The sequence below is a fragment of the Pristis pectinata genome, chromosome 10 (genome assembly GCF_009764475.1).
Source record: "Pristis pectinata isolate sPriPec2 chromosome 10, sPriPec2.1.pri, whole genome shotgun sequence".
Taxonomy (NCBI): Eukaryota; Metazoa; Chordata; class Chondrichthyes; order Rhinopristiformes; family Pristidae; genus Pristis; species Pristis pectinata.
Window position 1 is genome coordinate 9998151 of NC_067414.1, and position 14718 is coordinate 10012868.

General features: G+C 40.5%; 1 protein-coding gene and 1 long non-coding RNA gene across 2 annotated transcripts in view; one reads left to right on the top strand and one right to left on the bottom strand.

The window, feature by feature from the left end:
- Positions 1–14718, bottom strand: part of LOC127574917 (uncharacterized) — a 792285-nt gene that overhangs the window by 564842 nt on the left and 212725 nt on the right. The gene's annotated exons all lie outside the window — the stretch shown is intronic.
- The window catches only part of LOC127574891 (signal-induced proliferation-associated 1-like protein 2), a 441777-nt gene that overhangs the window by 216222 nt on the left and 210837 nt on the right, over positions 1–14718 (top strand). The window contains 2 exon segments of the mRNA XM_052024377.1: positions 2969–3143; positions 8120–8223. Coding sequence (XP_051880337.1) covers positions 2969–3143; positions 8120–8223 — 279 coding nt within the window.

The window sequence follows — 14718 nt, forward strand, 5'->3', positions numbered from 1 at the left end:
TTGCTTTCATTAATTGAGGTATTGAGCATAGGAGTCATGGTGCATCTCTATGGAACTCTGGTTAGGCCGCATTTAGAGTATTGCATGCAATTCTGGTCATGTCACTATAGGAAGGATGTTGAGGCTTTTAGAGAGGGTGCAGAGGAGGTTTACCAGGATGCTGCCTGGATTAGAGGGCATGTGCTATCAGGAGAGGCTGGGCAAACTTGGACTCTTTTCTCTGGAGTGGTGGAGGCCGAGAGGTGATCTGTTGGAAGTGTATAAAATTATGAGGGCATAGATAGGGTGGACAAACGATATCTTTTTCCCATTATTGAGCAATCCAATACCAGAGGGCATGCATTTAAGGTGAGAGGGGGTAGACTGAGAACAGATGTGAGGGATGCCTGGAATGCATTGCCTGATATGCTGGTGGAGACAAATTCATATGGGGCTTTTAAGAGGGCTTGGATGGGCACATGAATAAGAGGAAAATAGAGGGATATGGGCATTCTGTAGGTAGGAGGGATTAGCTATGTTGGCACACCATTGTGGGCTGAAGGGCCTGTTCAGTGCTGTACTGTTCTATGTTCTATATTCCTGTGCCAATACATTTAAGTTTTAATCTTTTAAAAGGTTGAGGAAACAGTAAGATGACACAAAATGCACCAGTGGCTGTTGGGTAGATTTTAGCTGTAATCTGGAGTTGTGACTACCCACGAGATGATCTTGGAGTTTGCTAAAACCAGTTTAGGGTGTAGGTGTTGGGCACTGTTGGGGGTTCCATTCCTTCATGTCTGAGCCACAGAATTTGAGGGAAAATCTGGATTTTGCTAGAACTGATTTAGTGGCACAGCTAGTCAAGCATTACCTCACAGTGCCACAGACTCTGGTTTTGTCCTGACTGCTGTGTGGACTTTGTTCTCCCTATGACCGCATGGGTTTCCCCCAGGTACCCCTGTTTCTTTTTCCTCCCACGTCCAAAGACGAGCAGATTGGTACGTTAATTGGCTATTGTAAATTGTCCCTGGTATGTAGCTGAGTGATAGAATCCGAGGGGAGCTGATAAGGACATGGGGGAGAATAAAATAAAATGGGATGAATTTAAGATTAGTGTAAATGAGTGGTTGATGTTCAGTGCAGACTCGGTGGGCCAAAAGGCCTGTTCCTATGCTGTGTGACTTTATGACTCTACAAATGGGCAGAAGGCTCAATTAGAATATTTACAATGTACACTAGATAGATATGATCCCTGTGTGCCACTTCATTAGTGCAAAGCCATTTCTGGTTTGCAGTAAAAGCAAAATATTCCAAGATGCTGAGTTTTAATTTGGCTGTGCAATATAGCAGTGAGAAACCCTCTCAGGAACATCATCTTCCAGTACTTGAGCTTCATGCCCATGGATTAGCATTGAAGCTGGCTTCAAAGTGAGCTTGAGATATGAGGCACTTTACTAACTGTGAGGTGCAGCTCATTAAATCACTCTAGCTTCCAAGTCAAAGGTTCAGTTGCTGCTCCAGAAACTTGTGCACAAAATCTAGGCTGACACTGCAGTGTCGAACTGAGAGAAAACTGGACTTACCACTGGGGCAGTCCTTTGAAGCATTATGCTAAGCTCTCTCAGCCTTCTTGCGAGGGCATAAAAGATCCCATGGCACTATTTGAAAAAGGGCAGAGGAGCTTTTATTGTCAAGCAGCATCCGTGGAGTATACAATCAGATTATGTATTATTTTGCTACATATGGGTCATGCTGTTTGCAAGTTAGCCTTAAACATTCGAGCAGCGGCTGTACTTTTTAAAAAAATATATATACTTAATCTACTGCATATCACTTTAGAATAGATGTATCTAAATCTTTTTGAACAACAAAAATGTTTTCATGGTATGAAAGCTTGCATCCTTTCCCAGCTAAATTTTGCACCTTGAAGTAGAGCTCAACAGCTGTGAGGATAGATTTGCAAAGATCCCTATCAAGTTCAGTTTATGCTTGGCTTTGCAAAATGGGCATTACTGGCTGCAAATCAACTCTGCAGCATTGATTCTCAGGTTACTCACAAATACAGTTATGGTAAAATGGTAATATTGTACAGTGTGCAAATATGGTGATTTTCTTACAGAGGTTCACCAATAAGATGGAGGCCGATAACCAGAGAATAAAAGAGGGTTACATCATTTCTCTATCTAATATCCTGGTCTGGCTACATTGTGAATATCACTGAAATTTATTCATACATAATTTATACTTGCATGATTATACATAATCATAATTTGTGCAAGGTGAAGCTTTATTCTCCATACATTATTGCTCTTCAACTGAGTAGTTTGCTAGTCATTTTGGGGGACAGTTAAAGTACATGACTATTAGTTTGAGATTGCAGTGGCCAAACCAGGTAAGGACATTAGTGAACCAGAAGGATTTGTTTTTAATAATCTGATATTTTCACATTTATTATTATTAGGACTAGTATATTTTTTTGTTATTGTTGCAGCTTTCTCTAATTACTTGAATTTACATTCCCCAGCTGCCATGGTGGTATTTAAACCCATATGTCCAATAATCCACACCTCTGGATACTGAATTTAACCACATTACTACCGTACCCCTGATCATTATAATTATTTGTGGCATCTCACTCTGCAGAAATTGGCTGACATGTTTTCTGTTTCAAGAGTGAGTACATCTCAAAAGTACTTCATTGGCTGTAAGCTATTGGGACTTCCTCAATTTGTGAAAGGCATTGTATAAGTACAGTTTGTCTGTCTTTTTTACACATTTTCCAATAGTAAGTTTACTCTGAAGTGGCTGATGTGTTTGGAAGTATTGAAGGAAGCCTGAGAATAGATTGGCTTTCTCTCATTTGTAACATGGAAATTTGGAATTTTGGGACAAAATAAATTCTGGGAGAGAAGAGATTTTGAGATTTAGCAATAATCCATGAAATCATATACCTGGTAGTCATTTGTTAAAATGATGACTTTTGTTTCAGCTAAGCTTCCAGCATAAAGTTGGAGTCCTTTACTGTAAAGCAGGCCAAAGCACTGAGGAGGAGATGTACAACAATGAGACAGGAAGCCCTGTGTTTGAAGAATTCCTTGATCTCCTTGGCCACAGGGTGAGACTAAAGGGCTTCAGCAAGTACAGAGCACAGTTGGACAACAAAAGTAAGCCATCTTTACCTTCCGTTTGTTTTTAAAATGATTTTTTTATAGTATATTTTTATCTTGGTTGAGAGAGGAAGTGGGTGAGTTTTCCACACGGGAGCTCAAATCCGAGGTTGGGTTGCAATCAATTTATTGAGCAGAAAATTTGCAGCAAACTTGAGATATGCAAAGAAAATAGAGTAGTGATAATGGGGGCTTCAACTAACCCAGTATAGACTTGGAAAGCAGCAACATAATGGTAAAATGAGGGAGAAGTTTCTGAAATGTGCTCAGAACTTGATTGTTACATTTCAGGCCCAATGAGGAAAGTGGTTTTACAGAAGTTGGTTCTGGGAAATGAACCAGGCCAATTGGAATGCACCTTAGAAACAGCAACCATAATATAAGATCTAGAATAAGATACAGACCATGCCAAGACAAAAATAGTCAATTGGTGATGAGCCAATTTCAGTGGTAACAGATCTACCCTGGGTAAATTGGAATCAAGTGTGGCAGGCAAAACTGTGATGGAACAATTGGAAGGCTTTAATGTGGAGATGTTTTGGGTAGGTTCTAAGTACATTCCCATGAAGGAGGTGGATAGCAAAATTAAAGTTAGGACTCCATGGAAAAAGAGAGAGGAAAATAGAGCATATGACAGATGCTATATTGTTAACCGAAAAATACTTAGCAAGGTGGGGTACTGAAAGTTAAAGTGGGTGGATGGGTATGTGGAACTGAGATTACAATGAGATCAATCATGATCTTATTAAATGGAAGACCAGACTTTAGGGGGTCAAGTGGATTATTCCTGCTCCCAGTTCATAAGTTTGTATGTTCAAATGAGAACCTAGAGAATTATAAGAGGAGGATGGGACTGATCAGAGACCAAAATGGAAATCTACTCCTGGAGGTGGAATATATAATTGAGGTACCAAGCGAGTACTTAAGATGAGTTTTCATCAAGGAAGAAGATGATGCTGGAGTCAGCAAAGAAATATGTAGTTGAGATTCTGGATGGGGGAAAATAATTGATAAATAGGAGGTAATAGAACAGCAAGCTGCATTTAAAGTGTATAAATCACCGGGTCCAGTTTGGGTGTATTCTATGTTGCTGTGAGAAATAAGAAAGGAAATAGGAGGCCCTGGCAGTAATCTTCCAAACGTCTGTAGACTTAGGAGTAATGCCCAGGACTAGAAAATTACAAATGTTACACCCTTGTTCAAAAAGGGTGTGGGAATAAACCCAGTAAACAGACCAATCAGTTTAACCTCAGTGATTGGGAAAGCTCTCAAAGTCAAGGAAAGAATCAGCAGTTGCTTGAATAAGTGTGGATTGAATAAAGAAAGCCAGCATGTTTTTTTCTAAGGGCACACTTTAGCAAACTTGTTGGCTTCTCATGAAGTAACAGAAGGTCGATGTGAAAAATGCAATTCATATGGTATATATAGACTTCAAAAAGGTATTTGATAAGGCACTTCATAATAGGATGGTCATCAAGGTTGAAAGTTATGGAATGAAAGAGGCTGGAGCAGCATGGCAAAGTAACAGAAAAGTAGTTTTTCAGAATGGAGGGAACTGTGCAGTGGAGCTCTCTGTGATCAGTGCCACATCTTTTCTTGATAGATGTCAATGACTTACACTTGTGTCTGCAAGTCACAACTTCCAAACTTGTAGCTGATACAAATCTTGGAGGATAGTAATAGATTTCAAGAAAGTATAGAAAGGCTAGTGGAATGAATGGATAAGTGGCAATGAAAGTTAATACAGAGAAATATGAAGTGTTACATTTTGCTAGGAAGAATAGGAAGAGCAGCATAAACTAGTAGACACTATTCCCGGAGGTGTTCAAGAACAGAGAGATCTTAAAGACATTTTTGTATAGTTTATTGAATGTAACAGGACAGATTTTTTTTAAAAAAGTGATTAAAAAGAATACAGAAATCTTGACATTATTTATATAGGATTAGCACAAGCAAGTCATGATGAACCTTTATAAAATATTGGTTCATTTAGAGTTTTGTGGCTAGTTCACAGCACACTTTAGGAAAAGCTTTAGAGAGGGTACAGAATATATGTACTAAAATAATTTCGGGGTTGAAGGACTTGCACTGATGTAGAAAGCAGGGTTTGTTGTTGGAACAGAGGGGATTTGATGGAGATATTTAAAATCATGAACTGTACAGATAGAGTCAGTAGAGAGAAATTGTTCCCTTTTGATGGAGACAAGAACAAAGGGACAAAGAATGAAGGTGCCCACTAAAATAACTGAAACTGACATGTGGAGGTTTTTTATACAGTAAATAGTTAGGGTCTGGAATACACTGCCAGGGGTAGTAGTAGAGGCAGGTCCAGTTGTAGTGTTCAAGAAGGAACTGGATAGTATCTGAAAGACTTTGTAGGGCTGTGAGGAATGTGTGGGGGACAGGGACCAACTGGTTTGCTCTTAGTTAAAGCCTCTATGGATTAATTGGGCCAAAAGGCTTCCTTTGTGCAGAAACCATTCTAAAATGAGATGTGAAGGAACTGATTTTGTAGCATCAGGAAAGTTCAACTTAAACCATAGAACAATACAGGCCCTTCGGCCCACCATGTTGTGCCGACCTTTAAACCACGCCTAAGACTATCTAACCCCTTCCTCCCACATATCCCCCTATTTTAAATTCCTCCATATGTTTATCTAACAACCTCTTGAACTTGACCAACGTATCTGCCTCCACCACTACCCCAGGCAGCGCATTCCATGCACCAACCACTCTCTGGCTGAAAAACCTTCCTCTGATATCTCCCTTGAACTTCCTACCCATTACTTTAAAGCCATGCCCTCTTGTATCGAGCATTGGTGCCCTGGGAAAGAGGCGCTGGCTGTCTACTCTATCTATTCCTCTTAATATTTTGTATACCTCTATCAAGTCTCCTCTCATCCTCCTTCTCTCCAAAGAGTAAAGCCCTAGCTCCCTTAGTCTCTCCTCATAAGCAATACTCTCTAAACAAGGCAGCATCCTGATAAATCTCTGCACCCTTTCCAACACTTCCACATCCTTCCTATAATGAGGCGACCAGAACTGGACACAGTACTCCAAGTGAGGTCTAACCAGAGTTTTGTAGAGCTGCATCATTACCTCACGGCTCTTAAACTCGATCCCACGACTTAGGAAAGCCAACATCCCATAAGCTTTCTTAACTACCGTATCCACCTGTGAGGCAACTTTCAGGGATCTGTGGATATGAACCCCCAGACCCCTCTGCTCCTCCACACTACCCAGTATCCTGCCATTAACCTTGAACTCTGCCCTGGAGTTTGTCCTTCCAAAGTGTACCACCTCACACTTCTCCGGATTGAACTCCATCTGCCACTTGTCAGCCCAGCTCTGCATCCTATCAATATCCCTCTGCAAGCTTCGACAGCCCTCCACACTATCCACAACACCACCGACCTTTGTGTCGCCTGCAAACTTGCTAACCCACCGTTCTACCCCCCTCATCCAAGTCATTAATAAATATCACGAAAAAAAGAGGTCCCAGAACCGATCCTTGTGGGACACCACTAGTCACAGCCCTCCAATCTGAATGCACTCCCTCCACCACAACCCTCTGCTTTCTACAGGCAAGCCAATTCTGAATCCACACGGCCAGGCCTCCCTGGATACCATGCCCTCTGACCTTCTGAAGAAGTCTTCCATGTGGAACCTTGTCAAACGCCTTATTAAAATCCATGTAGACCACATCTACTGCACTACCCTTATCAATCTTCCTGGTCACCTCCTCAAAGAACCCTATCAGGCTTGTGAGACATGATCTTCCCTTCACAAAGCCATGCTGGCTGTCCCTAATCAGTCCATGATTCTCTGAAAGCTCATAGATCCTATCTCTAAGAATCCTTTCCAACAGCTTGCCCACCACAGACGTAAGGCTTACTGGTCTGTAATTCCCTGGACTATCCCTTTTTTGAATAAGGGGACAACATTTGCCACCCTCCAATCCTCTGGTACCATTCCCGTGAACAACAAGGACTCAAAGATCCTACCCTTCAGTTCCCCTCACCTCGTGGAGCAGCCTGGGGAATATTCCGTCAGGCCCCGAGGACTTATCTGTCCTAATATCTTCTAACAACTCCAACACATCCTCTCTCTTGATACCTACATGCTCCAGAACATTAACCTTACCAACACTGTCCTCAGCGTCATCAAGGCCCCTCTCGTTGGTGAATACTGAAGAGAAGTAGTCATTGAGAACCTCACCCACCTCCACAGCTTCCAGGCACATCCTCCCACCTTTGTCTCAAATCAGTCCTACCTTTACTCTCGTCATCCTTCTGCTCTTCATGTACTTGAAAAAAGCCTTGGGATTCTCCTTAACCCTACTCGCCAAAGCCTTTTCATATCCCCTTCTTGCTCTCCTCAGCCCCTTCTTAAGTTCCCTCCTTGCTACCCTATAATCCTCATGAGCCCTATCTGGTCCTTGCTGCTTACACCTTATGTATGCTGCCTTCTTCCTCCTAACTAGTTGTTCCACCTCTCTTGTCACCCATGGTTCCTTCACCCTGCCATTCCTTCTCTGCCTCACCGGGACAAATTTATCCGTAACATCCTGCAAGAGATCCCTGAACAACGACCACATCTGCATAGTACATTTCCCTTCAAAAAAGTCATCCCAATTTACACTCTCAAGTTCTAGCCTTATAGCCTCATAATTTGCCCTTCCCCAATCTTCCCGTCCTCTCTGCTCCTATCCTTGTCCATGACAATGCTGAAGGTTAGGGAATGGTGGTCACTGTCCCCCAAATGCTCACCCACCGAAAGATCTGTCACCTGACCTGGTTCATTACCTAATACTAGATCTAATATGGCATTCCCTCTAGTCAGCCTGTCAACATACTGTGACAGGGATCCATCCTGGACACACTTAACAAACTCTGCCCTGTCTAAACCTTTAGCACTAAGCAGCTGCCACACACTTAAACATTTTTAAATCATCTTTTATTTCCATATTTTAGCTGACTCCACGGGAACTCATTCTCTCTATACTACATACAAGGATTATGAAATCATGTTCCATGTATCAACGATGCTTCCATACACACCTAACAACAGACAGCAGGTATGTGAGTCACTGATGTTAGTTATGACATCAGTAGAGAACTTCATATTTTTAATTGCAAGATAAATTATGTTTCTCTTTTTTACCTACAGCTCTATGTTACACTCTTGTATTTTAGAGATTGTATCTATTGCAACAGTCTTATTTTCCCCAATGGCTATTTTTGTAAATTCTGAGGTGCCTATTCAACTGTGGTTGGCGTATTAAAATTATTAAAATTGGTTCAAGTTCTTACAATATCTGCATTTTGAACTCATTCAGTGCTATAGTTTAACAATTGTATAACCTTGTTCTTTCCTGCATAGCATTATAAATAAAGGTTTACTTCCAATATTTTAGGCATGCCCTGCTCTCAGCGCTGTCACACTGAATTACACACCATTCCTTGTAATATATTTTGCTCAATTCCAACACCACTCTATAATGGAGGTTTGCTGCAAGAACATGCAATCAAGATTTAATTTGTGTAATTGATTCAGTATGACTCTTGTCTTCCCTGATGGCTCAGTTGATCAAACCAAAATTAAATTAAACCATATAAACAGGAAGAGCTAAGGTTTGCTTCTTGGTTTATTCTGTTTGCAGCTTTCTACTGGTTTAGGTGGTTTTAAGGTGCTGTGTTGCCTCCTTGTTAGGTAAAGTTCAACGAGTTACTTTGGCTTTGGACTGCCTGAGTGGAGGTAGGCAGAATAACTCAAGTATCCTTTAGCTCGTTGGACTGAGCCAAAGGATCTGCTACCCATGAAATAATGCCAGATATATTCAGAGAATTATATGGAGAGAATAATTGCTTTAAAAATCAATATAAAATCTTTACAAAGCATGATTAAGTTGCCATTTCTAGCTTTGCACAATGATAGGTAACGTCAATGAAAAGTGCATTAAAGGCTTCTAAAACCCCTTTTGAGCATACTTAGTAAAGCGCTGGAACTCTGGACTTAACCTGATGCATTATTCATATTTGCTGGGTGACTTTTTAATTCAGTTAGGCGCCACTTAATTACCATAGAATATCCAATCTACATACCAAAGTCATAATATCAATTCTTGATGTACTCCATTTAATTTTACTATTTATATTTCAGATATTTTTTTGCTAATCAAGAAATAGGAAGGCAGGCTTGCTCTCAGACTTCTCCAGCCTTGCTCTTTAGGGTAACTAGGCAGTCTTCAAGGTGGAGTGTGCACGCATGTTTTCTCCAAGATTTCTGCCTCCTGTGCATCCCTGAATTTTTATAACCTCATGATCAGCAATATGCCTTCAGCTGCATAGGCCCTAAGATCTAGAATTCCTTCCTTAAGTTGCTTTGCCTCTCTCTTCTCTAGGAGCTGATTGTTAAAATAGGTGAGCAACTTTTGGTTGTCTGTCCTTGTCACTCCTTGTGTGGCTTGGTGTCAAAATAAGCCAGTGATGGTCCACCACACTAGATCATTGTTATGTGGCTGTTAAGCTGGTTGTCACCTTTCAAGATTCTGCTGAGTAGATTTTCTGATTTTCCATTTTATGTCTTATTGCCAGATTTTGGATTCCTGTTAAATCCAATAATTTACAATCCAATGGAAGAAGAGAAGACTAAAAAAAGTCTCTCTCATTAGTATTTCAATAGAATTTCAAGTAATATATTTTTCTTGGAAATAAATTGCCTCTGCTGTTGAACCAAATGTGGGTCAGAAGGGGATTGCATTTAAAATTTCTTTAGTGAGCTGCTCTCTGAAATGATTGCAAATCAATTTTCTGTGGCTTTTTTTGTGGCATTGATAGATGTACGGAAAGTGAATGTCACTGAGCGACGTATCTATTTGAGGACATCAGTGGGAGGAAAATGATGTGCAGCTAGACTAATCCCTTTATTTAGTAATACAATTCAGAGTAACATCTGCTGGGTTATCATGTAACTGAAGTGAGGTAAGGTAGTTGCGAATTGATTAAACTGATAGATTTACCTAATTGGGAGAGTCTGTAGGCCATCAGGATGTGGGGCTCTACAGAGCTACTGTTTAAGCAGTCTCAATCCAGTTGTTAATGAGCGTGAGAGCAAATATCATTCTCTAATTAGCAATCTCATACAAAGAGGCTGCACTGAGAAAGAGGGTCGGTGGGGGGAACACATTGCAATAGGGAATGCTTACAACAGCAGTATAGAGGGAGCTTTACTCTGTATCTGACAGTGGCATAACTGACCTGGAAGGTGTTGATGCCAACTCTAGGTGCCTGAAATGAGACGTGTTCCATTCCCCTGGTTAACATCTCTCACCTTGAATACAAAGGATCTTAGTAAAGTTGAATCTGAGTGTATAATTTTTGATATGTAGTAACTAAATGTTCCTTTGCTGCTATATTGCTTGCCTGAATATGTTTATAATAATAATGCCTCATTAGCAGTTAATTTTAAATATACCGGAAATTTGAAATAAAAATAGAAAATACTCAGGAAATACTCAGTAGGTCAGGCAGCATCAGTGAAGAGAGAATCAGAGTTAACATGTTGATAACCTTTCATCAGATCTGGAAGTAGGAACAAAATGCTTGTGAAATACAAGACTATCCATAATTGTTCAATTCTGAAAGCTGTCATGTGTCAGACTGGAAGATGAGATGCTGTTCCTCAAGCTTGCATTGGGCTTTATTGGTACAGTGTTCGAAGTCAAAGAGAGTTCAGAATGGAAGTGGGATAAAGAATTAGAGTAACAGGCAACTCAGGTTATGCTTGCAGTCTGAATAGAGATTGCAAAGCTGTCACCCATCTGCATTGTGTTTCCCCTGTGTGGAGGAGACTACACAATGAGCTACAGAATGCTAAACTGGAAGAAATGTTTTTTCTCCTTTTCACATCTCATCCATCATGTGCTATGCTTTACCAGCCACAGCTTTACCATCCCCTTTCAAAAAGTAGCAGCACTACTTGTATCATTCAATCTTTTCCAAGTCTTCACTGTGGTGTGCTATGCTGTGCATTTCAGTAACCCTGTGGGCAGGGCTGGGGAAATATCTGTCAGCTGAATGCAGATTGTAATGAGAACAATGGAGAAGAACAAAACAAAATGTTCCCAAAGGTTCTTCTACTCTCTATTTAATGTCTTCCAATCAAGGTAAAAATTATAAACATTCAGTGCTTCACTTGGTTCCACTTGTCATATCCTAGAAGGGCAGCAAGGTTAAATCTTGGTGTATTGATTGCAGTTGAATCACTCTCCACATTTACTTTCCTAGTCTCCATCTCCTGCCCTCCTTTCCTTTGCAAGTTAAAACTTGTTATTCTTACCAGTTCTGGGGAAAGTGCATTAATCTGATCCATTAACAGTTGTTCCCCTCTCTACAGATGCTGCCTAACCTGCTGAGTAATTCCAGTTTTTATTTTAATTCACATACAGTATATTCATTCATTTCTGAGTTAATGTAAGTTCCCATCTCCACTGGAGGGATGCATGTCAAACTTTGCAGATAAGTTCTACAAAAGAGGGAAAAAGCAAAACATAGCAAAGGCACCAGTGTAATGTTTATTTTGCATGCCATTTTTGAACTTTCGTGAATTGGGTATTTTTGCTTGCTTTGTGTTCCAAAAGTACTTCAACCAATGTGATGACCTGAATACTATTGGTTACACAATTACAAACAAAATGATGAATTAAATGGTCTGTCCATTGCCAGTTAATTGAAAACTCTGGCTCAAAATTCAAGTTACACCATTATAGTTATCTTTACAACAATTACAATTTCTTTGACACAGCTGATGAACCGTGTATACAGGCGAACGTATTGTGATTACTGATTTCTAAATGTTCAACCATGGACATTGGAACCTGGACAACCATGTTCAACCATTTGCATGGAATTCAGGGAGAGCTAGTTAGGCGGATTCAAAATTGGTTCGGAGGTAGGAAGCAGAGGGTGGTGGTTGAAGGTTGTTTCTCAGAGGCCAGTGACTAGTGGTGTGGTGCAGGGATTGGTGTTGGGACCCTTATTATTTGTTATTTATGTAAATGATTTGGATGTAAATGCACAAAGCTTGATCAGTAAGTTTGTGGATGACACGAAATTAGGAGGTATCGTTGATGGTGAAGGAGGTTATCGTAGATTACAGGGGGATCTTGGTCGGTTAGGGAAGTGGGCTGAGGTGTGGCAAATGGATTTAGATACAGAATAGTGTGAGGTGATGCATTTTAGAAAGTCAAACCAGCGTAGGGACTTGTACTATGAATGGTAGGGCACTAGGGAGTGTAATGGAACAGAGGGACCAAGGAGTACAAGTGCATAGTTTGTTGAAAGCAGCATCACAGGTAGACATGGTGGTGAAAAAGGCATTTAGCACGCTGGCCTTCATCATTTAGGGCATTGAGTATAGGAGTTGGGACGTTACGTTGCAGTTGTATAAGTCATTGGTGAGGCTGCACTTGGAGTACTGTCTACACTTTTGGTCACCCTGTATAGGAAAGATGTAGTTAAACTGGAAAGAGTGCAGAAAAGACTTACAGGGATGTTGCCAGGACTAGAGGGCATGAGTTAAAAGGATAGGTTGTCCAGGCTTGGTCTTTACTCCTTGGAACGTAGGAGAATGAGGGGCAACCTTATAAAAGTGTTTAAAATTACAAGAGGCATAGATAAGATGAATGGTAACAGTCTTTTCCCCAGGGCAGGGGAGTCCAAAACTAGGGGGCATAGGTTTTGGGTGAGAGGGGAAAGATTTAAAAGGGAGCTGAGGGGCAACTTTTTCACTCAGAGCATGGTGAGTATATGGAATGAGTTGCCAGAGGAAATAGTTGAGGCAGGTACAGTTGTATCATTTAAGAAGCACTTGGATAGGTAAGTGGAGGGGCGGGGCTTAGAGGGATATGGGCTGAATGCAGGAAATTGGGACTAGCTGGGTGGGTACCAGGGTTGGCATGGACTGGTTGGACCAAAGGGCCTTTATCCATGCTGTGTTGTTCTGTGACTCTATGTGGTACATATAACAGATAAAAAAAAGGCCCTTTGCTCTGTTCAACCTGTCCCATGCAGTTGTGATGTCTTGTACTTTACTCCTCACTTCCCCAGTTAGTGTCATAGACCTTTAAAGAGCTGTAATCAATGCCATGAAGCATTAGCTAAAATTTAGAGATTTTGAAGTTGTTATTTATTGATAATTGCTTTTATGTCTTTGCATGTGACACTGGCTTGGGTTCAGTTAGAATAATCTTCTGTTTCAATCTTGTGGAGGGAGATAGAGACTTTGGAAAGGGTACAGGGTTACATCTTTCCTTGGGACTCTTTAGGTCAAAACCAAACTGGAGATTTCTTCTTCAGTTGGAATAATGCAGGAGATCACTGATCCTCAATTAGATTGGCAGATACTAACATCCTGTACAAGGTGATCTTCATTTCAGCCAGAATCCAGATCACCTCTCATTTGAAGGAGCTCTCAAATTAGCATCCACAACTTAGTTGAGAGCTGTTCCAGAGGTATACCATTCCTAGAAAACCATCCCCTGATATTTAACCATGATTTTGGCCTTGCGTAACTTTATTTTGAATGCCTTGATTATAAATATGTGAACTCAGATGATTTAAAGTATACAGACTCTGTCCTTTGAGTTAATGTTTAAACAAAAATGTACTCTGTGCCTGGGTCACTTTCAAAGCATCTGAACCCCACCATGAGATGTGAGAAGACTGAAACAAAAGATTGTATTCTAACTGAAACGGAAGATTGTATTCTAACTGAAACCTAGCCAAAATCATCTACAAAGACATAATAACCATTGTCCATAAATAACAGCTCTTCATTTTGGCTATCACTTTATGGCAATCTTTAGAGATTTTGGCTGTAAAACACCTTGATTTCTTTCAGCACTTGCTTTATTTTCCTTGTAGTTTGTGTATGTGTTCAGAATTTGACCTGTCATGTACATTAGGCTACAGTTTCCCAAGTTAAACATTGGCCCAATCCTCAACCCCTCCAGAACTGCCATTGTAGTTGACAACACTCTGCATTCTCATCTCTTCCACATTTCTAGGTGCTGTCAACAACTTTGGAAGATTACTTACTTGATCTGCCTTGTTACGCATAAGCAGTTCACACTTGGGTGAACACACAGCCAAGAAAATCCTATCCTTTACACTACAAGCCATCTTTCCCATGTATTGCTGGATGGTGAAAATGTATTTTATTTGCCTATCAACATTTCTCTCTATCTCTAAATGTCAGTTGCTGCCTTTTCTATGGTTTGTTGTTATATCATCCCAGCAGAGCATAACCAATCCCTTTGAAAGTCAACGTCAAGTTATTTGTCACATGCACATGTACATGTTTGCATTGGTGCAATGGAAAACTTACTTGCAGCAGCATCACAGGCACATAGCATCATATAAGTAGCATTCAGAAGAAAAACTTAAGCATAAATTATTCACAATTTTTACAAGAAAGAACACAAATAGAACTAAAACAAAGTCCATTTTAGTGCAAGGTGGTCATAGTGTTGCTATACTGTAGTGAATATAGTCATTATAGTAGGAAGGAT